The following is a 26,467-nucleotide window of genomic DNA, read 5'->3' on the forward strand; positions in this document are numbered from 1 at the left end:
CAATAAATTTGATTCAGTCTATCACAGTGCAATCCGTTTTGTCACCAAAGCCCCATATACTACCCACCACTGCGACCTGTACGCTCTTGTTGGCTGGCCCTCGCTTCATACTCGTCGCCAAACCCACTGGCTCCGGGTCATCTGCAAGTCTCTGCTAGGTAAAGCCCCGCCTTATCTCAGCTCACTGGTCACCATAGCATCAACAACCTGTAGCACGCGCTCCAGCAGGTATATCTCTCTGGTCAACCCCAAAACCAAATCTTCCTTTGGGCGCCTCTCCTTCCAGTTCTCTGCTGCCAATGACTGGAACGAACTACAAAAATCTCTGAAACTGGAAACACTTATCTCCCTCACTAGCTTAAAGCACCAACTGTCAGAGCAGCTCACAGATTACTGCACCTGTTCATAGCCCATCTATAATTTAGCCCAAACAACTACCTCTCCCCCTACTGTATTTATTTATTTTACTCCTTTGCACCCCATTATTTCTATCTCTACTTTGCACATTCTTCCACTGCAAATCTACCATTCCAGTGTTTTACTTGCTATATTGTATTTACTTTGCCACCATGGCCTTTTTTTTGCCTTTACCTCCCTTATCTCAACTCATTTGCTCACATCGTATATAGACTTGTTTCTACTGTATTATTGACTGTATGTTTGTTTTACTCCATGTATAACTCTGTGTCGTTGTATGTGTCGAACTACTTTGCTTTATCTCGGCCAGGTCGCAATTGTAAATGAGAACTTGTTCTCAACTTGCCTACCTGGTTAAATAAAGGTGAAATAAAAATACAATAAATAAAAATAGGATATGTTAATGAGTTCTATAAGGGTCTGTGTTAGCTAGCTAGCTGGGCCTGTGAAATAGGGTATTTTAATGAGTGTTGGATAGGATGTGGAGATTCCTGGCTCCTCATTGACATTCAGACGAAGGCAGCAGAATGAATCAGCACACTGAATATTCTGACAGCATATAGTTCTCGGCGGAGCAGTTTTATACTCTGTATTTACATGACATCACATCATAGCTCTTCAGCTGTCAGGAAATAATAGCAACACACAAGCTGCCAAATAAAATAACAAAATACCTGAACAGGAATAAAAACGATTTATGTCAGTTGGTTGGTTGTACCACTCTCTTCCAGGTGTTAGCTAGTTAGCTGGGCCTGTGTTATATGGTATGTTAATGGATGTTCTATACGGGTCTGTGTTAGCTAGCTGGGTCTGTTAGTGAGCTAGCTGGGTCAGTGTTAGAATCTGTTCAGTAGTTAGCTGGGTCTCTGTTAGAGCCGGGTTAGTGTGTAAGCTGGGTCTCTGTTAGAGCCGGGTTAGTGTGTTAGCTGGGTCTCTGTTAGAGCCGGGTTAGTGTGTTAGCTGTGTCTCTGTTAGAGCCAGGTTAGGGTGTTAGCTGGATCTCTGTTAGAGCCAGGTTAGGGTGTTAGCTGGGTCTCTGTTAGAGCCGGGTCAGTGTGTTAGCTGGTTCTCTGTCAGAGCCGGGTTTGTGTGTTAGCTGGGTCTCTGTTAGCTGGGTCTCTGTTAGAGCCGGGTTAGTGTGTTAGCTGGGTCTCTGTTAGAGCCGGGTTAGTGTGTTAGCTGGGTCTCTGTTAGAGCCGGGTCTGTGTGTTAGCTGGGTCTCTGTTAGAGCCGGGTTAGTGTGTTAGCTGGGTCTCTGTTAGAGCCGGGTTAGTGTGTTAGCTGGGTCTCTGTTATAGCCGGGTTAGTGTGTTAGCTGGGTCTCTGTTAGAGCCGGGTTAGTGTGCTGGCTGGTTATAAAGGTCTGTGTGATTCCTCCAGGGGCCTGGAAGATGTCCTCTAATGAGTCTTGTTATCCCATGTTCCTGTGTTCCTGTATGGGACAGTAATGAGAGGTCCTCTGCCTCCCGGCACACCACACACACACACACGCACACACACACACACACACACACACACACACACACACACACACACACACGACACACGCACGCACGCACGCACACACACACACACACACGCACACACAACCATCACCACCACAACCCTACATGTACTCTAGAGGTCCATTAGTTTGCCACTTTAAAGGATAAACTCTGTTTCTGCCTGGCTAGCTGCCATGCTTATAATAAATGCATAGAGCTGTAGCTAATTAGCATCATGCATAGCTGTGGAAGTTTTGTTGGTGTAGGGGTCAAAACAATACGTTGTTTACTTATCGCGTGGTGGGTGAGAAACGTGACCTTTGGCCCCCGTAGTAGCTCATCGCAACACTGCTGCTTGTGCTCTTACTGCTGCTTCTTAGAGGTCTGACTGGTTAAGATGCTGTGGAAACTAACTCTGCCTGGTTAAGATGCTGTGGAAACTAACTCTGCCTGGTTAAGATGCTGTGGCAACTAACTCTGCCTGGTTAAGATGCTGTGGAAACTAACTCTGCCTGGTTAAGATGCTGTGGCAACTAACTCTGCCTGGTTAAGATGCTGTGGAAACTAACTCTGCCTGGTTAAGATGCTGTGGCAACTAACTCTGCCTGGTTAAGATGCTGTTTAAACTAACTCTGCCTGATTAAGATGCTGTTTAAACTAAGTCTGCCTGATTTAGATGCTGTTTAAACTAAGTCTGCCTGATTAAGATGCTGTTTAAACTAAGTCTGCCTGGTTAAGATGCTGTTTAAACTAAGTCTGCCTGATTTAGATGCTGTTTAAACTAAGTCTGCCTGATTTAGATGCTGTTTAAACTAAGTCTGCCTGTTTTAGATGCTGTTTAAACTAAGTCTGCCTGTTTTAGATGCTGTTTAAACTAAGTCTGCCTGGTTAAGATGCTGTTTAAACTAAGTCTGCCTGATTTAGATGCTGTTTAAACTAAGTCTGCCTGGTTAAGATGCTGTTTAAACTAAGTCTGCCTGATTTAGATGCTGTTTAAACTAAGTCTGCCTGGTTAATATGCTGTTTAAACTAAGTGCACGGCTTGTTAAGATGCTGTTTAAACTAAGTCTGCCTGGTTAAGATGCTGTTTAAACTAAGTCTGCCTGATTAAGATGCTGTTTAAACTAAGTCTGCCTGGTTAAGATGCTGTTTAAACTAAGTCTGCCTGGTTAAGATGCTGTTTAAACTAAGTCTGCCTGGTTAAGATGCTGTTTAAACTAAGTCTGCCTGATTTAGATGCTGTTTCAACTAAGTCTGCCTGATTTAGATGCTGTTTAAACTAAGTCTGCCTGTTTTAGATGCTGTTTAAACTAAGTCTGCCTGGTTAAGATGCTGTTTAAACTAAGTCTGCCTGGTTAAGATGCTGTTTAAACTAAGTCTGCCTGATTTAGATGCTGTTTCAACTAAGTCTGCCTGGTTAAGATGCTGTTTAAACTAAGTCTGCCTGGTTAAGATGCTGTTTAAACTAAGTCTGCCTGATTTAGATGCTGTTTCAACTAAGTCTGCCTGGTTAAGATGCTGTTTAAACTAAGTCTGCCTGGTTAAGATGCTGTTTAAACTAAGTCTGCCTGATTTAGATGCTGTTTCAACTAAGTCTGCCTGATTTAGATGCTGTTTAAACTAAGTCTGCCTGTTTTAGATGCTGTTTAAACTAAGTCTGCCTGGTTAAGATGCTGTTTAAACTAAGTCTGCCTGGTTAAGATGCTGTTTAAACTAAGTCTGCCTGATTTAGATGCTGTTTAAACTAAGTCTGCCTGGTTAAGATGCTGTTTAAACTAAGTCTGCCTGGTTAAGATGCTGTTTAAACTAAGTCTGCCTGATTTAGATGCTGTTTCAACTAAGTCTGCCTGATTTAGATGCTGTTTAAACTAAGGGTACAGCTGCTTTGTGGCGGTGTTGAATTATTCAAAATGCATTCTCTGTGTTCCTTTTTTCTGTTTACTCTTGTCGGTTTAAACAAACCGACGAGGTGCTTGTGTATTTGTGACAGCGCAAGGACAACTAGACTAGTTCTGAATAGACCTGGTCAGATCCAGACCCGGTTTGATCCGATAAAGCGCCAGAGGGAGAGAGGTGCTGCTGTAGTGAGTGACATGGAGAGCAGGGAGGAGGTAACAGGGAGGGAGAGTTTAGAGACAGCAAACAACCAACAAGCCGACTTGCACTCTAGTAGAGTAATAGTTGCCATAGCTAGGTTATTTATCATCAAATATGATTCCATAGTATCTGCCTTGACTGCATCAAACCTGGAGAACGTAAGCTAGCTATGCTAATTGAGGCTGAATCAAACCTGGAGAACGTTAGCTAGCTAGGCTAATTGAGGCTGAATCAAACCTGGAGAACGTTAGCTAGCTAGGCTAATTGAGGCTGCATCAAACCTGGAGAACGTTAGCTAGCTAGGCTAATTGAGGCTGAATCAAACCTGGAGAACGTTAGCTAGCTAGGCTAAATGAGGCTGAATCAAACCTGGAGAACGTTAGCTAGCTAGGCTAAATGAGGCTGAATCAAACCTGGAGAACGTTAGCTAGCTAGGCTAAATGATAACGTGTCTCTCTCTCTACGGTAACGATGGTGTTTAGATTTGTACGACAGCCGGTCGCCACCTCTCTGATTCAGAGGGGTTGGGTTAAGTGCAGAAGAGACATTTCAGTTGAAGGCTTTCAGTTGTACAACTGACTAGGTATCCCCCCTTTCCCTTTCCCTTCTGGGAAAAGTCTGTTCAAATTACACATACCCGAGACCCGTGACAATCATCAGTTCCGACCCAGACCCGTGACAATCACATCAGTTCCTACCCAGACCCGTGACAATCACATCAGTTCCTACCCAGACCCGTGACAATCACATCAGTTCCTACCCAGACCCCTGACAATCACATCAGTTCCTACCCAGACCCGTGACAATCATATCAGTTCCTACCCAGACCCCTGATAATCACATCAGTTCCGACCCAGACCCGTGACAATCACATCAGTTCCGACCCTGACTCGTGACATTATTTAGAATTCTGGATCCGGAACCGTTCGGGTCCCAGATCGGGTTTCGAGTGTTCGGTATCCGTGAAGTCATCTAGCACACAGGTTGTTATAATCTGGATCGGATACTACCTTAAAACAGGAAGTTTGGCCCTGTCCTAGTTGATATTGATAACTACAGTACCAGTCAAACGTTTGGACACACCTACTCATTCAAGGGTTTTTCTTATTTTTACTATTTTCTACATTGTAGAATAATAGTGAAGACATCAACACGAATTCACTTTTAACAAGGCACACCTGTTAATTGAAATGGATTCCAGGTAACTTCCTCATGAAGCTGGTTGAGAGAATGCCAAGAGTGTGCAAAGCTGTCATCAAGGCAAAGGGTGGCTACTTTGAAGAATCTAAAATCTAAATAATATTTAGATTTGTTTCAACACTTTTTTGGTTACTACATGATTCCATATGTGTTACTTCATAGTGTTGATGTCTTCACTATTATTCTAAAATGTAGAAATAGTCAAATAGTAAAAATAAAGATCAACCCTTGAATGAGTCCAAACCTTTGACTGGTACTGTAACTCAAAAGGTCTTGATGTCTTATTGATGTCAAAAGGTCTTGTGCACCTCTTGATGTCTTACTGCACCCACTCTATCTACTTCATCTCAGCTAGCTTACTGTCAATTACTCTCTCACTTTTGTGAAATCTTTACATAAAGTACTTAATTGGACACGGAGACAGCAGAATGAATCAGCACACTGAATATTCTGACAGCATATAGTTCTCGGCGGAGTAGTTTTATACTCTGTATTTACATGACATCACATCATAGCTCTTCAGCTGTCAGGAAATAATAGCAACACACAAGCTGCCAAATAAAATAACAAAATACCTGAACAGGAATAAAAACTATTATGTCTCCGTTGGTTGGTTGTACCACTCTTCATCTTTCCCATGTTGGTGCTAAATTAGTCACAAAAGCACAATAAAAGTGCTGTGTGTTTTCCTGGGCTTTGAAGTCCCTCTACATCTCACTCAATTGAGTCTAATTACCATTGTTATGTTATTTTAAGTGCAGGCATCAAGACACAGCTCCAATGGATCAAGAAGAGGACACTACAGTAGAGATAACACTACAGTAGAGATAACACTACAGTAGAGATAACACTACAGTAGAGATACACTACAGTAGAGATACACTACAGTAGAGATACACTACAGTAGAGATACACTACAGTAGAGATACACTACAGTAGAGATAACACTACAGTAGAGATACACTACAGTAGAGATAACACTACAGTAGAGATACACTACAGTAGAGATACACTACAGTAGAGATACACTACAGTAGAGATACACTACATACACTACAGTAGAGATACACTACATACACTACAGTAGAGATACACTACAGTAGAGATACACTACAGTAGAGATACACTACAGTAGATACACTACAGTAGAGATACACTACAGTAGAGATACACTACATACACTACAGTAGAGATACACTACAGTAGAGATACACTACAGTAGAGATACACTACAGTAGAGATACACTACAGTAGAGATAACAGTCCTCCACGTTTGCTTATTTTACTCTATAAATATTTAACAGCTGGCTGGCAGATCTGTGGCACGGTTTACTGCAGGAAATGGTAATGGAGGCTTGATCAAACGGGATGATCTTCTCTTTGTACCTATGTGGAGGGTGACGAGGGGATGGGGTGGACGATGTGGAGGGGGTCTGGAGCTTAGAGTATAAAGTTACCTAGATTTCCACCCAACCATCCACCTAACCACCCACCCAACCACCCATAAAACCACCCACCCACCCAACCAACCACCCACCCACCCACCCACCCAACCACCAAACCACCCACCTACCTACCCACCCACCCACCCACCCACCCAACCACCCACCAAACCACCCAACCACACACCCACCCAACCACCCACCCAACCACCCACCCACCCAACCACCCACCTACACACCCACCCTCCCAACCACCCACCCACCCAACCACCCAAGTCAGAGGGAGTCAGAGGGAGAGTCAGAGGGAAAGAGAGATTCAGAGGGAGAGAGAGAGAGATTCAGAGGGAGAGAGAGAGAGATTCAGAGGGAGAGACTTGTCTGTTTCAGAAGGGCCTTGTTTTAAAGCTATCCCAGAGAAGCAGAGTTCAGCATTTTGTGTTTGCCTGCCCTACCCTGCTCTGTGATGTAGTTTGATCTGGCTTTAGCTGCCAAGGCTAAATATTACATGAGTCTCTTGAGTGCTCTGGTTCTCTGGGTGACTGGGTCGTGACAGGGTGGATAAGACAGTCCACCTCTTTAGTTCTCTGGTTCTCTGGGTGACTGGGTGTTGTAGAGTGGTGATGGTGGTTACATGGTGATTATTGGGTGGTGTCAGGGTGGTGACAGGGTGATGATTGGGTGGTGTCAGGATGGTGACAGTGACAGGGTGGTGACAGGATGGTGACAGTGACAGGGTGGTGACATTGACAGGGTGGTGACAGTGACATGGTGATGACAGGGTGATGACAGGGTGGTGACATTGACAGGGTGGTGACAGGGTGGTGACAGGGTGATGACAGGGTGATGGCAAGGTGGTGACAGTGACAGGGTGATGACAGGGTGGTGACAGGGTGGTGACAGTGACAGGGTGGTGACAGTAACAGGGTGGTGACAGGGTGATGACAGGGTTGTGACAGTGACAGGGTGGTGACAGGGTGGTGACAGTGACATGGTGGTGACAGTAACAGGGTGGTGACAGTGACAGGGTGGTGACAGGGTGATGACAGTGGCAGGGTGGTGACAGTAACAGGGTGGTGACAGTAACAGGATGGTGACAGTGACAGGGTGGTGACAGGATGGTGACAGTGACAGGGTGGTGACAGTGACAGGATGGTGACAGTGACAGGGAGGTGACAGGGAGATGACTAGGTGTTGACAGGGTGGTGACAGGGTGATGACAGTGACAGGGTGGTGACAGTGACAGGGTGGTGACAGTGACAGGGTGGTGACAGTGACAGGATTGTGACAGGGTGGTGACAGGGTGGTGATGGGGTGGTGACAGGGTGGTGACAGTGACAGGGTGGTGACTAGGTGTTGACAGGGTGGTGACAAGGTGTTGACAGGGTGGTGACAGGATGGTGACAGTGACAGGGTGGTGACAGGGAGATGACAGTGACATGGTGGTGACAGGGTGGTGACAGTGACAGGGTGGTGACAGTGACAGGATGGTGACAGGGTGGTGACAGGGTGGTGACAGTGACAGGGGGGTGACAGGGTGGTGACAGTGACAGTGTGGTGACAGTGACAGGGTGGTGACAGGGTGGTGACAGTGACAGTGTGGTGACAGGGTGGTGACAGGGTGGTGACAGTGTGGTGACAGTGTGGTGACAGGGTGTTGACAGGGTGATGACAGGGTTGTGACTTTGACAGGGTGGTGACAGGGTAGTGTCGTGTCTTTGGCTATGCCGGATTAAGTGATATGACATGCTATTCTATAAAATCCTTTCTCTGTAATTAATATTACCTGATTGGGCTAATCATGTAAATGTAATTAACTAGATAGTCGGGGCACCACAAAATAATACTTATAGAGCTGTTATCTTCCGAATAAACTCTTAAAGACCTAGAAATATTTTACATCAATAGCAGTCAGTATTAATCGTCACCTTAATTCAGTCTCATCTGAAAGTTGTAAATTCTTGGTTATCTTCACGAACCCTGGCTAACAAGTTGAATCAGCAATACAGTACGCCCATTTGGAAAAGGAAAATGCAATAAATATTTACTCTGAGCCGCGCTTCGGTAGGTTGGTGGTAGATGGAAGGCCGTGTTGTTGGTGGTCAATTGGATACATTGTAGTAACATAGGTTGTGTGATAGACGGGATACTCTGTCTGTTCTTTCCTAGCCTACGTTTGCAGCTGCTGTTGCTAACTCAACGGCTAGGAGGTATCACTTCTGTAGTGAATAAGAGTTCAAAGTTCATACCGTTCGCAACCAAAGCTCACACTGAGGTTGATTTTGTTCTGTAGTTGACATGTTAGTCCTTTTAACGCAGAGGCTGCAGACCTCATGTACTTGGAACAGGAGGTTACATTTTCATCAAGGCTTTATAAAGTGGAGGGAGAAGGGCTTGTTTCACAGTCTACAGCTCATGTCTCTTCACAGGGGCGGGCCACTGATTGATAAGAGCCCTAACCTTATGAAACCCAAATCTCTAAAATTACATTTCATCTTTTCACCAGTCATTTTATATTCAAACATTTAAATTGAACAACAATTGCATGTGAATCCGATGATAACTCTGATGTGTAGACTTTCCACTGTAGAGTTTATGTCATCCTATCATCGATGAGAATGTCTCAGATGACAACCGAACTGACATCATATTCATTAAGTACCACCACATATGTTCAATTGGTTGGATTACCAGAATATAGTTCATTTCCCCCCACCTTCTGATGTTCCCAGAACCTCTATGTTAACCAAGGGTTTTGCAAATGTAACCTCAGTAGGGTAGAGAGAGGAAAAAGGGGGAAAGAGATATTTATGACTGTCATAAACCTACACCCAGGCCAACATCATGACAGTGTTGACAGGGTGGTGACAGGGTGGATGTGTCAGTCCACCACACATAGAGAAGTGTTATCCTTCCACCTGTAGTGTTGTGACAAAGAGCCACAGAGTGCATCCCAAATGATGTCCTATTTCCTGTATAGTCAATGCTTTTGACCAATGAGTTCATCCCAAATTACAACCTATTTCCTGTATAGTCAATGCTTTTGACCAAAGAGTTCATCCCAAATTACAACCTATTTCCTGTATAGTCAATGCTTTTGACCAAAGAGTACATCCCAAATTACAACCTATTTCCTGTATAGTCAATGCTTTTGACCAATGAGTTCATCCCAAATGATGTCCTATTTCCTGTATAGTCAATGCTTTTGACCAAAGAGTACATCCCAAATTACAACCTATTGTCACGCCCTGACCATAGTTTACTTTGTATTTTCTATGTTTTGATTGGTCAGGGTGTGATCTGAGTGGGCATTCTATGTTACATGTCTAGTTTGTCTAGTTCTATGTTCGGCCTGATATGGTTCTCAATCAGAGGCAGGTGTTCGTCATTGTCTCTGATTGGGAACCATATTTAGGTAGCCTGGGTTTCACTGTGTGTTTGTGGGTGATTGTTCCTGTCTATGTGTTTTTCACCAGATAGGCTGTTTTAGGTTTTCGTTACGTTCATCACGTTCTTTATTTTGTAGTGTTTGCATTGATTCGTGTTTTACGTTTGTTCATTAAAACATGGATCGCAATCTACACGCTGCATTTTGGTCCGACTCTCCTTCTCATCAAGAAAACCGTTACAGAATCACCCACCACCAACGGACCAAGCAGCGTGTCAACAGGCAGCAACAGCAGCGTAAAGAGGAATGGACATGGGAGGACGTTTTAGATGGCAAGGGCTGTTACACTTGGGAGGAGATACTGGCTGGAAGAGATCGCCTCCCATGGGAACAGGTGGAGGCACTTAGGAGAGCAGAGGCAGCCGGAGAGAGGAGCCGGCGATATGAGGGAACACGGCTGGCAAGGAAGCCCGAGAGGCAGCCCCAAAAATTTATTGGGGGGGGGCTAACAGGGAGTATGGCTACGCCAGGTAGGAGACCTGGGCAGACTCCCTGTGCTTACCGGGGGGCTAGAGAGACCGGACAGACACCGTGTTATGCAGTGGTGCGCACGGTGTCTCCAGTGCGGGTGCATAGCCCGGTGCGGTATATTCCAGCTCCGCGTGTCTGCCGGGCTAGATTGAGCGTCGAGCCTAATGCCATGAAGCCGGCTCTACGCAGCTGGTCCCCAGTGCGTCTCCTTGGGCCGGCGTACATGGCACCAGCCTTGCGCTCGGTGTCTCCGGTTCGCCTGCATAGCCCAGTGCGGGCTATTCCACCTCGCCGCACTGGCAGGGCGACCGTGAGCATTCAACCAGGTAAGGTTGGGCAGGCTCGGTGCTCAAGAGCTCCAGTGCGCCTGCACGGTCCGGTTTTTCCAGTACCACCTCCACACCCCAGCCCTCCGGTAGCAGCTCCCCGCACCAGGCTTCCTGTGCGTGTCCTCGGCCCAGTACCACCAGTGCCAGCACCACGCATCAGGCCTACAGTGCGCCTCGCCTGTCCAGCGCTGTCGGAGCCCTCCTCCTCTCCAGCGTTGTCGGAGTCTCCCGCCTGTTTAGCGCTGTTAGAGCCTTCCTTCTCTACAGCGCTGCCGGAGTCTCCCGCCTGTTCAGAGCTGCCAGTTAGCATAGAGCTGCCAGTTAGCATAGAGCTGCCAGTTAGCATAGAGCTGCCAGTTAGCATAGAGCTGCCAGTTAGCATAGAGCTGCCAGTCTGCAAGGAGCTGCCAGTCTGCAAGGAGCTGCCAGTCTGCAAGGAGCTGCCAGTCTGCAAGGAGCTGCCAGTCTGCAAGGAGCTGCCAGTCTGCAAGGAGCCGCCAGAGCTGCCTGTCTGCAGGATGCCGCCAAAGCTGCCAGTCTGCAGGATGCCGCCAGAGCTGCCAGTCTGCAAGGAGCCGCCAGAGCTGCCAGTCAGTATGGAGCAGCCAGGGCCGCCAGTCAGTATGGAGCAGCCAGGGCCGCCAGTCAGTATGGAGCAGCCAGGGCCGCCAGTCAGTATGGAGCAGCCAGGGCCGCCAGTCAGCATGGAGCAGCCAGGGCCGCCAGTCAGCATGGAGCAGCCAGTCAGCATGGAGCAGCCAGAGCAGCCAGTCAGCATGGAGCAGCCAGAGCTGCCAGTCAGAATGGAGCAGCCAGTCAGCATGGAGCAGCCAGGGCCGCCAGTCAGCATGGAGCAGCCAGGGCCGCCAGTCAGCATGGAGCAGCCAGGGCCGCCAGTCAGCATGGAGCAGCCAGGGCCGCCAGTCAGCATGGAGCAGCCAGTCAGCATGGAGCAGCCAGTCAGCATGGAGCAGCCAGAGCAGCCAGTCAGCATGGAGCAGCCAGAGCTGCCAGTCAGCATGGAGCAGCCAGTCAGCATGGAGCAGCCAGAGCTGCCAGTCAGCATGGAGCAGCCAGTCAGCATGGAGCAGCCAGAGCTGCCAGTCATCATGGAGCAGCCAGTCAGCATGGAGCAGCCAGAGCTGCCAGTCGACCAGACTCTCCCAGATCTGCCAGTCGACCAGACTCTCCCAGATCTGCCAGTCGACCAGACTCTTCCAGATCTGCCAGTCGTCCAGACTCTTCCAGATCTGCCAGTCGTCCAGACTCTTCCAGATCTGCCAGTCGTCCAGACTCTTCCAGATCTGCCAGTCGACCAGACTCTTCCAGATCTGCCAGTCGACCAGACTCTTCCAGATCTGCCAGTCGACCAGACTCTTCCAGATCTGCCAGTCGACCAGACTCTTCCAGATCTGCCAGTCGACCAGACTCTTCCAGATCTGCCAGTCGTCCAGACTCTCTCAGATCTGCCAGTCGACCAGATTCTCCCAGATCCGCCAGTCGACCAGATTCTCCCAGATCCGCCAGTCGACCAGATTCTCCCAGATCCGCCAGTCGACCAGATTCTCCCAGATCCGCCAGTCGACCAGATTCTCCCAGATCCGCCAGTCGACCAGATTCTTCCAGATCTGCTAGTCGACCAGGATCTGCTGAAACCGCCAGCCAGCCAGGTTCTGGTAGTTTCTACTACCTGCCTGGGCTTCCTCTCAGTGCTGAGCTTCTTCTCAGTGCTGAGCTTCCTCTCAGTGCTGAGCTACCCATCTGTCCCGAGTTACCTCTGTCCCGAGCTGTCCCTCTGTCCCATGTTATCATTGTGGTGGGTAACCTATTTAGGGACGTTTAGGAGGGGGATTAAAACTGTCATGGAGTGGGGTCCACGTCCAGCGCCAGAGCCGCCACCGCGGACAGATGCCCACCCAGACCCTCCCCTATAGGTTCAGGTTTTGCGGCCGGAGTCCGCACCTTGGGGGGGGGGGGTACTGTCACGCCCTGACCATAGTTTACTTTGTATTTTCTATGTTTTGATTGGTCAGGGTGTGATCTGAGTGGGCATTCTATGTTACATGTCTAGTTTGTCTAGTTCTATGTTCGGCCTGATATGGTTCTCAATCAGAGGCAGGTGTTCGTCATTGTCTCTGATTGGGAACCATATTTAGGTAGCCTGGGTTTCACTGTGTGTTTGTGGGTGATTGTTCCTGTCTATGTGTTTTTCACCAGATAGGCTGTTTTAGGTTTTCGTTACGTTCATCACGTTCTTTATTTTGTAGTGTTTGCATTGATTCGTGTTTTACGTTTGTTCATTAAAACATGGATCGCAATCTACACGCTGTATTTTGGTCCGACTCTCCTTCTCATAAAGAAAACCGTTACACCTATTTCCTGTATAGTCAATGCTTTTGACCAAAGAGTACATCCCAAATTACAATCTATTTCCTGTATAGTCAATGCTTTTGACCAAAGAGTACAACCTATTTCCTGTATAGTCAATGCTTTTGACCAATGAGTTCATCCCAAATCACAACCTATTTCCTGTATAGTCAATGCTTTTGACCAATGAGTTCATCCCAAATTACAACCTATTTCCTGTATACTGCCCATGTAGGTTTCCATTTGGGACGCAGACCGGTTCTGAGAGGTTATTAGGTACATGATCTGGATGACTGCTGGTGTTGTAGTCGTACTGTCTGTCCCACAATAACTTGTTTCTAGTTTCCTACATACTGGTGTTGTAGTCGTACTGTCTGTCCCACAATAACCTGCTTCTAGTTTCCTACATACTGGTGTTGTAGTCGTACTGTCTGTCCCACAATAACCTGCTTCTAGTTTCCTACATACTGGTGTTGTAGTCGTACTGTCTGTCCCACAATAACCTGCTTCTAGTTTCCTACATACTGGTGTGGTAGTCGTACTGTCTGTCCCACAATAACCTGCTTCTAGTTTCCTACATACTGGTGTTGTAGTCGTACTGTCTGTCCCACAATAACCTGCTTCTAGTTTCCTACATACTAGTGTTGTAGTCGTACTGTCTGTCCCACAATAACCTGCTTCTAGTTTCCTACATACTGGTGTTGTAGTCGTACTGTCTGTCCCACAGAGGCCATTATCAGCAACCATCAGTACTCAACTGGCAGCTTCATTAAATAGTACCCGCATAACACCAGTGTCAACGTGAAGAGGCGACTCCGGGATGCTGGCCTTCTAGGCAGAGTTCCTCTGTCCAGTGTCTGTGTTCTTTTGCCCATCTTAATCTGTTCTTTTTATTGGCCAGTCTGAGATATGGCTTTTTCATTGCAACTTTGCCTAGAAGGCCAGCATCCCGGAGTCGCCTTTTCACTGTTGACGTTGAGACTGGACAGAGGAACTCTGCCTAGAAGGCCAGCATCCCGGAGTCACCTCTTCACTGTTGACGTTGAGACTGGTGTTTTGCGGGTACTATTTAATGAAGCTGCCAGTTGAGGACTGATGGTTGCTAATAATTGCCTCTGTACACCTATGTAGATATTCCATAAAAAATCTGCCGTTTCCAGCTACAATAGTCATTAACAACATAAACAATGTCTACAATTTATTTCTGATCAATGTGATGTTATTTTAATGGACACAAGAATTGCTTTTATTTAAAAAACAGGGACATTTCTAAGATACTCCAAACTTTTGAACGATAGTGTATAAATACTGGAACTCAGCTGTTGGTTGTGTTGACAGTCATACAAGAGACTAAGCTCAGTGGAACTCAGCTGTTGGTTGTGTTGACAGTCATACAAGAGACTAAGCTCAGTGGAACTCAGTTTGTTGGTTGTGTTGACAGTCATACAAGAGACTACGCTCAGTGGAACTCAGTTGTTGGTGGTGTTGACAGTCACACCAGAGACTAAGCTCAGTGGAACTCAGTTGTTGGTGGTGTTGACAGTCACACCAGAGACTAAGCCCAGTGGAACTCAGTTGTTGGTGGTGTTGACAGTCACACCAGAGACTAAGCCCAGTGGAACTCAGTTGTTGGTGGTGTTGACAGTCACACCAGAGACTAAGCTCCGTGGAACTCAGTTGTTGGTGGTGTTGACAGTCACACCAGAGACTAAGCTCAGTGGAACTCAGTTGTTGGTGGTGTTGACAGTCACACCAGAGACTAAGCTCAGTGGAACTCAGTTGTTGGTGGTGTTGACAGTCACACCAGAGACTAAGCTCAGTGGAACTCAGTTGTTGGTGGTGTTGACAGTCACACCAGAGACTAAGCTCCGTGGAACTCAGTTGTTGGTGGTGTTGACAGTCACACCAGAGACTAAGCTCCGTGGAACTCAGTTGTTGGTGGTGTTGACAGTCACACCAGAGACTAAGCTCAGTGGAACTCAGTTGTTGGTGGTGTTGACAGTCACACCAGAGACTAAGCTCAGTGGAACTCAGTTGTTGGTGGTGTTGACAGTCACACCAGAGACTAAGCTCAGTGGAACTCAGCTGTTGGTGGTGTTGACAGTCACACCAGAGACTAAGCTCAATGGAACTCAGTTGTTGGTGGTGTTGACAGTCACACCAGAGACTAAGCCCAGTGGAACTCAGTTGTTGGTGGTGTTGACAGTCACACCAGAGACTAAGCTCAGTGGAACTCAGTTGTTGGTGGTGTTGACAGTCACACCAGAGACTAAGCTCAGTGGAACTCAGTTGTTGGTGTTGTTGACAGTCACACCAGAGACTAAGCCCAGTGGAACTCAGTTGTTGGTGGTGTTGACAGTCACACCAGAGACTAAGCTCCGTGGAACTCAGTTGTTGGTGTTGTTGACAGTCACACCAGAGACTAAGCTCAGTGGAACTCAGTTGTTGGTGTTGTTGACAGTCACACCAGAGACTAAGCCCAGTGGAACTCAGTTGTTGGTGGTGTTGACAGTCACACCAGAGACTAAGCCCAGTGGAACTCAGTTGTTGGTGGTGTTGACAGTCACACCAGAGACTAAGCCCAGTGGAACTCAGTTGTTGGTGGTGTTGACAGTCACACCAGAGACTAAGCTCAGTGGAACTCAGTTGTTGGTGGTGTTGACAGTCACACCAGAGACTAAGCTCAGTGGAACTCAGTTGTTGTTGGTGTTGACAGTCATACCAGAGACTAAGCTCAGTGGAACTCAGTTGTTGGTGGTGTTGACAGTCACACCAGAGACTAAGCTCAGTGGAACTCAGTTGTTGGTGGTGTTGACAGTCACACCAGAGACTAAGCTCAGTGGGACTCAGCTGTTGGTGGTGTTGACAGTCACACCAGAGACTAAGCTCAGTGGAACTCAGTTGTTGGTGGTGTTGACAGTCACACCAGAGACTAAGCTCAGTGGAACTCAGTTGTTGGTGTTGTTGACAGTCACACCAGAGACTAAGCCCAGTGGAACTCAGTTGTTGGTGGTGTTGACAGTCACACCAGAGACTAAGCTCCGTGGAACTCAGTTGTTGGTGTTGTTGACAGTCACACCAGAGACTAAGCTCAGTGGAACTCAGTTGTTGGTGTTGTTGACAGTCACACCAGAGACTAAGCCCAGTGGAACTCAGTTGTTGGTGGTGTTGACAGTCACACCAGAGACTAAGCCCAGTGGAACTCAGTTGTTGGTGGTGTTGACAGTCACACCAGAGACTAAGCCCAGTGGAACTCAGTTGTTGGTGGTGTTGACAGTCACACCAGAGACTAAGCTCAGTGGAACTCAGTTGTTGGTGGTGTTGACAGTCACACCAGAGACTAAGCTCAGTGGAACTCAGTTGTTGTTGGTGTTGACAGTCATACCAGAGACTAAGCTCAGTGGAACTCAGTTGTTGGTGGTGTTGACAGTCACACCAGAGACTAAGCTCAGTGGAACTCAGTTGTTGGTGGTGTTGACAGTCACACCAGAGACTAAGCTCAGTGGGACTCAGCTGTTGGTGGTGTTGACAGTCACACCAGAGACTAAGCTCAGTGGAACTCAATTGTTGGTGGTGTTGACAGTCACACCAGAGACTAAGCTCAGTGGAACTCAGCTGTTGGTGGTGTTGACAGTCACACCAGAGACTAAGCTCAGTGGAACTCAGTTGTTGGTGGTGTTGACAGTCACACCAGAGACTAAGCTCAGTGGAACTCAGCTGTTGGTGGTGTTGACAGTCACACCAGAGACTAAGCTCAGTGGAACTCAGTTGTTGGTGGTGTTGACAGTCACACCAGAGACTAAGCTCAGTGGAACTCAGTTGTTGGTGGTGTTGACAGTCACACCAGAGACTAAGCTCAGTGGAACTCAGTTGTTGGTGGTGTTGACAGTCACACCAGAGACTAAGCCCAGTGGAACTCAGCTGTTGGTGGTGTTGACAGTCACACCAGAGACTAAGCCCAGTGGAACTCAGTTGTTGGTGGTGTTGACAGTCACACCAGAGACTAAGCCCAGTGGAACTCAGTTGTTGGTGGTGTTGACAGTCACACCAGAGACTAAGCTCCGTGGAACTCAGTTGTTGGTGTTGTTGACAGTCACACCAGAGACTAAGCTCAGTGGGACTCAGCTGTTGGTGGTGTTGACAGTCACACCAGAGACTAAGCTCCGTGGAACTCAGTTGTTGGTGGTGTTGACAGTCACACCAGAGACTAAGCTCCGTGGAACTCAGTTGTTGGTGGTGTTGACAGTCACACCAGAGACTAAGCTCCGTGGAACTCAGTTGTTGGTGGTGTTGACAGTCACACCAGAGACTAAGCTCAGTGGAACTCAGTTGTTGGTGGTGTTGACAGTCACACCAGAGACTAAGCTCAGTGGAACTCAGTTGTTGGTGGTGTTGACAGTCACACCAGAGACTAAGCTCAGTGGAACTCAGCTGTTGGTGGTGTTGACAGTCACACCAGAGACTAAGCTCAATGGAACTCAGTTGTTGGTGGTGTTGACAGTCACACCAGAGACTAAGCCCAGTGGAACTCAGTTGTTGGTGGTGTTGACAGTCACACCAGAGACTAAGCTCAGTGGAACTCAGTTGTTGGTGGTGTTGACAGTCACACCAGAGACTAAGCTCAGTGGAACTCAGTTGTTGGTGTTGTTGACAGTCACACCAGAGACTAAGCCCAGTGGAACTCAGTTGTTGGTGGTGTTGACAGTCACACCAGAGACTAAGCTCCGTGGAACTCAGTTGTTGGTGTTGTTGACAGTCACACCAGAGACTAAGCTCAGTGGAACTCAGTTGTTGGTGTTGTTGACAGTCACACCAGAGACTAAGCCCAGTGGAACTCAGTTGTTGGTGGTGTTGACAGTCACACCAGAGACTAAGCTCAGTGGAACTCAGCTGTTGGTGGTGTTGACAGTCACACCAGAGACTAAGCCCAGTGGAACTCAGTTGTTGGTGGTGTTGACAGTCACACCAGAGACTAAGCCCAGTGGAACTCAGTTGTTGGTGGTGTTGACAGTCACACCAGAGACTAAGCTCAGTGGAACTCAGTTGTTGGTGGTGTTGACAGTCACACCAGAGACTAAGCTCAGTGGAACTCAGTTGTTGGTGGTGTTGACAGTCATACCAGAGACTAAGCTCAGTGGAACTCAGTTGTTGGTGGTGTTGACAGTCACACCAGAGACTAAGCTCAGTGGAACTCAGTTGTTGGTGGTGTTGACAGTCACACCAGAGACTAAGCTCAGTGGGACTCAGCTGTTGGTGGTGTTGACAGTCACACCAGAGACTAAGCTCAGTGGAACTCAATTGTTGGTGGTGTTGACAGTCACACCAGAGACTAAGCTCAGTGGAACTCAGCTGTTGGTGGTGTTGACAGTCACACCAGAGACTAAGCTCAGTGGAACTCAGTTGTTGGTGGTGTTGACAGTCACACCAGAGACTAAGCTCAGTGGAACTCAGCTGTTGGTGGTGTTGACAGTCACACCAGAGACTAAGCTCAGTGGAACTCAGTTGTTGGTGGTGTTGACAGTCACACCAGAGACTAAGCTCAGTGGAACTCAGTTGTTGGTGGTGTTGACAGTCACACCAGAGACTAAGCTCAGTGGAACTCAGTTGTTGGTGGTGTTGACAGTCACACCAGAGACTAATCCCAGTGGAACTCAGCTGTTGGTGGTGTTGACAGTCACACCAGAGACTAAGCCCAGTGGAACTCAGTTGTTGGTGGTGTTGACAGTCACACCAGAGACTAAGCCCAGTGGAACTCAGTTGTTGGTGGTGTTGACAGTCACACCAGAGACTAAGCTCAGTGGAACTCAGTTGTTGGTGGTGTTGACAGTCACACCAGAGACTAAGCCCAGTGGAACTCAGTTGTTGGTGGTGTTGACAGTCACACCAGAGACTAAGCTCAGTGGAACTCAGCTGTTGGTGGTGTTGACAGTCACACCAGAGACTAAGCTCCGTGGAACTCAGTTGTTGGTGGTGTTGACAGTCACACCAGAGACTAAGCTCAGTGGAACTCAGCTGTTGGTGGTGTTGACAGTCACACCAGGGACTAAGCTCCGTGGAACTCAGTTGTTGGTGGTGTTGACAGTCAAACCAGAGACTAAGCCCAGTGGAACTCAGTTGTTGGTGGTGTTGACAGTCAAACCAGAGACTAAGCCCAGTGGAACTCAGTTGTTGGTGGTGTTGACAGTCACACCAGAGACTAAGCTCAGTGGAACTCAGTTGTTGGTGGTGTTGACAGTCACACCAGAGACTAAGCTCAGTGGAACTCAGTTGTTGGTGGTGTTGACAGTCACACCAGAGACTAAGCTCAGTGGAACTCAGTTGTTGGTGGTGTTGACAGTCACACCAGAGACTAAGCCCAGTGGAACTCAGCTGTTGGTGGTGTTGACAGTCACACCAGAGACTAAGCCCAGTGGAACTCAGTTGTTGGTGGTGTTGACAGTCACACCAGAGACTAAGCCCAGTGGAACTCAGTTGTTGGTGGTGTTGACAGTCACACCAGAGACTAAGCTCAGTGGAACTCAGTTGTTGGTGGTGTTGACAGTCACACCAGAGACTAAGCCCAGTGGAACTCAGTTGTTGGTGGTGTTGACAGTCACACCAGAGACTAAGCTCAGTGGAACTCAGCTGTTGGTGGTGTTGACAGTCACACCAGAGACTAAGCTCCGTGGAACTCAGTTGTTGGTGGTGTTGACAGTCACACCAGAGACTAAGCTCAGTGGAACTCAGCTGTTGGTGGTGTTGACAGTCACACCAGGGACTAAGCTCCGTGGAACTCAGTTGTTGGTGGTGTTGACAGTCAAACCAGAGACTAAGCCCAGTGGAACTCAGTTGTTGGTGGTGTTGACAGTCACACCAGAGACTAAGCTCCGTGAAACTCAGTTGTTGGTGGTGTTGACAGTCACACCAGAGACTAAGCTCAGTGGAACTCAGTTGTTGGTGGTGTTGACAGTCACACCAGAGACTAAGCTCAGTGGAACTCAGTTGTTGGTGGTGTTGACAGTCACACCAGAGACTAAGCTCAGTGGAACTCAGTTGTTGGTGGTGTTGACAGTCACACCAGAGACTAAGCTCAGTGGAACTCAGTTGTTGGTGGTGTTGACAGTCACATCAGAGACTAAGCTCAGTGGAACTCAGTTGTTGGTGGTGTTGACAGTCATACCAGAGACTAAGCTCAGTGGAACTCAGTTGTTGGTGGTGTTGACAGTCACACCAGAGACTAAGCTCAGTGGAACTCAGCTGTTGGTGGTGTTGACAGTCACACCAGAGACTAAGCCCAGTGGAACTCAGTTGTTGGTGGTGTTGACAGTCATACCAGAGACTAAGCCCACTGGAACTCACCTGTTTTCCTCTTTTCTTACTGCAGTGGTTTGGTGACCTGGTAACCCCCGTGTGGTGGGAGGATGTCTGGCTGAAGGAAGGCTTCGCCCACTTCTTTGAGTACGTTGGAACGGACTTCCTCTTCCCCAAATGGAACATGGTAAGATCTTTATTGTATTTGTAAAGATAGTGAAAGATTACAATACCTTGTAATTACACTGTGACTAATTTAACCACCCTAAATGACTTTACTTCTGATCTTATCTGAGCATTAGAACAGTTGCATGGGCTACTGACTCTGTCAGCTGGAACAAAGACAAGGAACAGTTTATTATAATGTCTGTCAGTTGGAACAAAGACAAGGAACAGTTTATTATAATGACTCTGTCAGTTGGAACAAAGACAAGGAACAGTTTATTATAATGACTGTCAGTTGGAACAAAGACAAGAACCAGTTTATTATAATGACTGTCAGTTGGAACAAAGACGAGGAACAGTTTATTTTAATGACTCTGTCAGCTGGAACAAAGACAAGGAACAGTTTATTTTAATGACTCTGTTGGTTGGAACAAAGACAAGGAACAGTTTATTATAATGTCTGTCAGCTGGAACAAAGACAAGGAACAGTTTATTATAATGTCAGTCAGTTGGAACAAAGACAAGGAACAGTTTATTATAATGACTGTCAGTTGGAACAAAGACAAGGAACAGTTTATTATAATGACTGTCAGCTGGAACAAAGACAAGGAACAGTTTATTATAATGACTCTGTCAGTTGGAACAAAGACAAGGAACAGTTTATTATAATGACCCTGTCAGTTGGAACAAAGACAAGGAACAGTTTATTATAATGACTGTCAGCTGGAACAAAGACAAATAAAACATTTTTTTTCTCAATTTACCAAACAAGATACAATAATATTGACTGATTAGTCTGTCCATACGGTTTACATCTAGCATGGTGAACCATTAACCATCTGTTTTTACCATTATATCTAAAACTCTTCAATCTAAATTTGACCCGTTGTTATTCCTTATTCGTCATCGTTTAGGGGCCGATGAGTTCGTTCCAATAAAATCATCCGTCATAAAGAGTTTGGTGGGAGCGGAAACAAAATGTTGTTTGTTAAAAGTCACTTCCAGTTTCCAGACGGAGATGTATTTATGCTAATGTCGAAAAATGGTTTGTTTCCATGCATTTCCAATTTATCTCTAGGTAAAAACGGAACAGTGACAGGCCACATAAATCTTGCGTTGGGGTAGTAATTTACACTGATTTCATCTCAGTAGCGATGGCAGTATTTGAATTGAAAGTCGTGCCCGTTCCCTGTGGGGGGACTCATTGAAGACGCATATCTCAAAGCCTGACTGCTAGGACACTAGGCACGCAGTGCAACGCACTGGACTGGACTCTACCGACAAACAGGACCAATATCACACTGGACTGGACTGTACCATCACATGGTACCAACATCACACTGGACTGGACTATCACACAGTACCAATATCACACTGGACTGTACTGTACCATCACACAGTACCAATATCACACTGGACTGGACTGTACCATCACACAGTACCAATATCACACTGGACTGGACTATCACACAGTACCAATATCACACTGGACTGGACTATCACACAGTACCAATATCACACTGGACTATACCATCACACAGTACCAATATCACACTGGACTGTACTGTACCATCAAACAGGACCAATATCACACTGGACTGGACTGTACCATCACACAGTACCAATATCACACTGGACTGGACTGTACCATCACACAGGACCAATATCACACTGGACTGGACTGTACCATCACACAGTACCAATATCACACTGGACTGGACTGTACCATCACACAGTACCAATATCATACTGGACTGGACTGTACCACCTCGCAGTACCAATATCACACTGGACTGGACTGTACCATCACACAGTTCCAATATCAGACTGGACTGGACTGTACCATCACACAGTACCAATATCACACTGGACTGGACTGTACCATCACACAGTACCAATATCACACTGGACTGGACTGTACCACCTCACAGTACCATCACACAGTACCAATATCACACTGGACTGGACTATCACACAGTACCAATATCACACTGGACTGGACTGTACCATCACACAGTACCAATATCACACTGGACTGGACTGTACCATCACACAGTACTAATATCACACTGGACTGGACTGTACCATCACACAGTACCAATATCACACTGGACTGGACTGTACCATCACACAGTACCAATATCATACTGGACTGAACTATCACACAGTACTAATATCACACTGGACTGCACTTTACCATCACACAGTACCAATATCAGACTGGACTGGACTGTACCATCACACAGTACCAAATCACACTGGACTGGACTGTACCATCACACAGTACCAATATCATACTGGACTGGACTGTACCACCTCGCAGTACCAATATCACACTGGACTGGACTGTACCATCACACAGTTCCAATATCAGACTGGACTGGACTGTACCATCACACAGTACCAATATCACACTGGACTGGACTGTACCATCACACAGTACCAATATCACACTGGACTGGACTGTACCACCTCACAGTACCATCACACAGTACCAATATCACACTGGACTGGACCATCACACAGTACCAATATCACACTGGACTAGACTGTACCATCACACAGTAGTAATATCACACTGGACTGGACTTTACCATCACACAGTACCAATATCACACTGGACTGGACTGTACCATCACACAGTACCAATATCACACTGGACTGGACTGTACCACCTCGCAGTACCAATATCACACTGGACTGGACTGTACCATCACACAGTTCCAATATCACACTGGACTGTACCATCACACAGTACCAATATCACACTGGACTGGACTGTACCATCACACGGTACCAATATCACACTGGACTGGACTGTACTATCACACAGTACCAATATCACACTGGACTGTACCATCACACAGTACCAATATCACACTGGACTGGACTGTACCATCACACAGGACCAATATCACACTGGACTGGACTGTACCATCACACAGTACCAATATCACAATGGACTGGACTGTACCTTCACACAGTACCAATATTACACTGGACTGTACCACCTCGCAGTACCAATATCACACTGGACTGGACTGTACCATCACACAGTTCCAATATCACACTGGACTGTACCATCACACAGTACCAATATCACACTGGACTGGACTGTACCATCACACGGTACCAATATCACACTGGACTGGACTGTATTATCACACAGTACCAATATCACACTGGACTGGACTTTACCATCACACAGTACCAATATCACACTGGACTGGACTGTACCATCACACAGTACCAATATCACACTGGACTGGACTTTACCATCACACAGTACCAATATCACACTGGACTGTACCATCACACAGTACCAATATCACACTGGACTGGACTGTACCAATATCACACTGGACTGGACTGTACCAATATCACAGTGGGCTGGACTGTACCATCACGCAGTACCAATATCACAGTGGACTGGACTGCTGTATCTCCTGTGTTAATGTGACACCAATGCTATCTATCAATGAGAGTGACCACTACATTACACTAAAAGGGCTACAAGCCATCTCTCTCTTCCAATATCTCTTCAAATATCCCCAATAGCATAGCACTTACAATGAAGCAATGTATGGGATATTGGCCATGCCTTCTAAGTTGTGTGTTAGTATGGGATATTGGCCATGCCTTCTAAGTTGTGTGTTAGTATGGGATATTGGCCATGCCTTCTAAGTTGTGTGTTAGTATGGGATATTGGCCATGCCTTCTAAGTTGTGTGTTAGTATTGGATATTGGCCATGCCTTCTAAGTTGTGTGTTAGTATTGGATATTGGCCATGCATTCTAAGTTGTGTGTTGGTATGGGATATTGGTACGTTGGTACATAGGTTTTTTTCTTTCTATGGTTTGACTGCTAGTTCCTAAATATTGTTTCTCTCACGCAACGGACACTATTCATTCATTCCAGCCTGAGAGCAAACCCTCAAACAAGTTTTATATATTTTGTACATAACCCATGTTTAGCTGTAACCCCAGCTAACTAGCTGACTGATGTTGGTATGTACATAACCCATGTTTAGCAGTAACCCCAGCTAACTAGTTGACTGATGTTGATATGTACATAACCCATGTTTAGCAGCAACCCCAGCTAACTAGCTGACTGATGTTGGTATGTACATAACCCATGTTTAGTAGTAACCCCAGCTAACTAGCTGACTGATGTTGATATGTATATAACCCGTACTCAGCCGTAACCCCAGCTAACTAGTTGACTGATGTTGGTATGTACATAACCCATGTTTAGCAGTAACCCCAGCTAACTAGCTGACTGATGTTGGTACGTACATAACCTTTACTCAGCCGTAACCCCAGCTAACTAGCTGACTGATGTTGGTACGTACATAACCTTTCCTCAGCCGTAACCCCAGCTAGCTAGCTGACTGATGTTGGTACGTACATAACCTTTACTCAGCCGTAACCCCAGCTAACTAGCTGACTGATGTTGATACGTACATAACCCGTACTCAGCCGTAACCCCAGCTAGCTAGCTGACTGATGTTGATATGTACATAACCTTTACTCAGCCGTAACCCCAGCTAGCTAGCTGACTGATATTGGTATGTACATAACCCATGTTTAGCAGTAACCCCAGCTAACTAGCTGACTGATGTTGATATGTACATAACCCATGTTTAGCCGTAACCCCAGCTAACTAGCTGACTGATGTTGGTATGTACATAACCTTTACTCAGGCGTAACTCCAGCTAACTAGCTGACTGATGTTGATATGTGCATAACCCATGTTCAGCCGTAACCCCAGCTAACTAGCTGACTGATGTTGGTATGTACATAACCTTTACTCAGCCGTAACCCCAGCTAACTAGCTGACTGATGTTGATACGTACATAACCCATGTTCAGCCGTAACCCCAGCTAACTAGCTGACTGATGTTGATATGTGCATAACCCATACTCAGCCATAACCCCAGCTAACTAGCTGACTGATGTTGATACGTACATAACCCGTACTCAGCCATAACCCCAGCTAACTAGCTGACTGATGTTGATACGTACATAACCCATGTTCAGCCGTAACCCCAGCTAACTAGCTGACTGATGTTGGTATGTACATAACCCATGTTCAGCCGTAACCCCAGCTAACTAGCTGACTGATGTTGGTATGTACATAACCCATGTTCAGCCGTAACCCCAGCTAACTAGCTGACTGATGTTGATACGTACATAACCCATGTTCAGCCGTAACCCCAGCTAACTAGCTGACTGATGTTGGTATGTACATAACCCATGTTCAGCCGTAACCCCAGCTAACTAGCTGACTGATGTTGATACGTACATAACCCATGTTCAGCCGTAACCCCAGCTAACTAGCTGACTGATATGTGATCTTCACTTCTTGCTGGAATGTAATGCAAACGTAGAGATATTCTAGTAAAGCCCCATTCCCAGGAAAGACCAATGATGCCCATGCAATTAATGCAAACATTAATGATGAACAATTATGCGAATCATACACTTCACGCTCCTATTCGTTCTCCCCCGAACGAGCTGCGTTTGTGATTGGATTAGAGATACGTTAAGTCTAACCTGGTTAATTAAATATTACCCGCGTTGGTTCGATTACAGGAGCATTAGCCTGACAAAGAACAGCGTTCAACAGTAATGGAGTTCACAGTGTATCGAAAAAAAACAACAACAATTGAATGTGTTTAGAGTAAATGTTATTAAATGTGATATTGAATTTTGCGACAGTATATTATGGATGAAAATCATTTACCCCCCCCCCCCCCCCC

At 46.6% G+C, this 26,467-nt stretch overlaps 1 protein-coding gene across 2 annotated transcripts in view; it reads left to right on the forward strand.

Moving 5' to 3' along the window:
- The window catches only part of LOC110512778 (thyrotropin-releasing hormone-degrading ectoenzyme), a 391,934-nt gene that overhangs the window by 201,911 nt on the left and 163,556 nt on the right, over positions 1-26,467 (forward strand). For both annotated transcript variants that reach the window (XR_016486919.1, XM_090201291.1), the window contains exon 5: positions 20,616-20,729. Coding sequence is in view for 1 of the 2 variants with exons in the window: in XM_090201291.1 (XP_090057417.1) it covers positions 20,616-20,729 (114 nt within the window). In the remaining variant the exon portion in view is untranslated. The remainder of the gene's footprint in view (positions 1-20,615; positions 20,730-26,467) is intronic.

Source organism: Oncorhynchus mykiss, chromosome 15 (assembly GCF_057628025.1).
Source record: "Oncorhynchus mykiss isolate SJ-2025 chromosome 15, ASM5762802v1, whole genome shotgun sequence".
NCBI classification, from domain to species: Eukaryota; Metazoa; Chordata; class Actinopteri; order Salmoniformes; family Salmonidae; genus Oncorhynchus; species Oncorhynchus mykiss.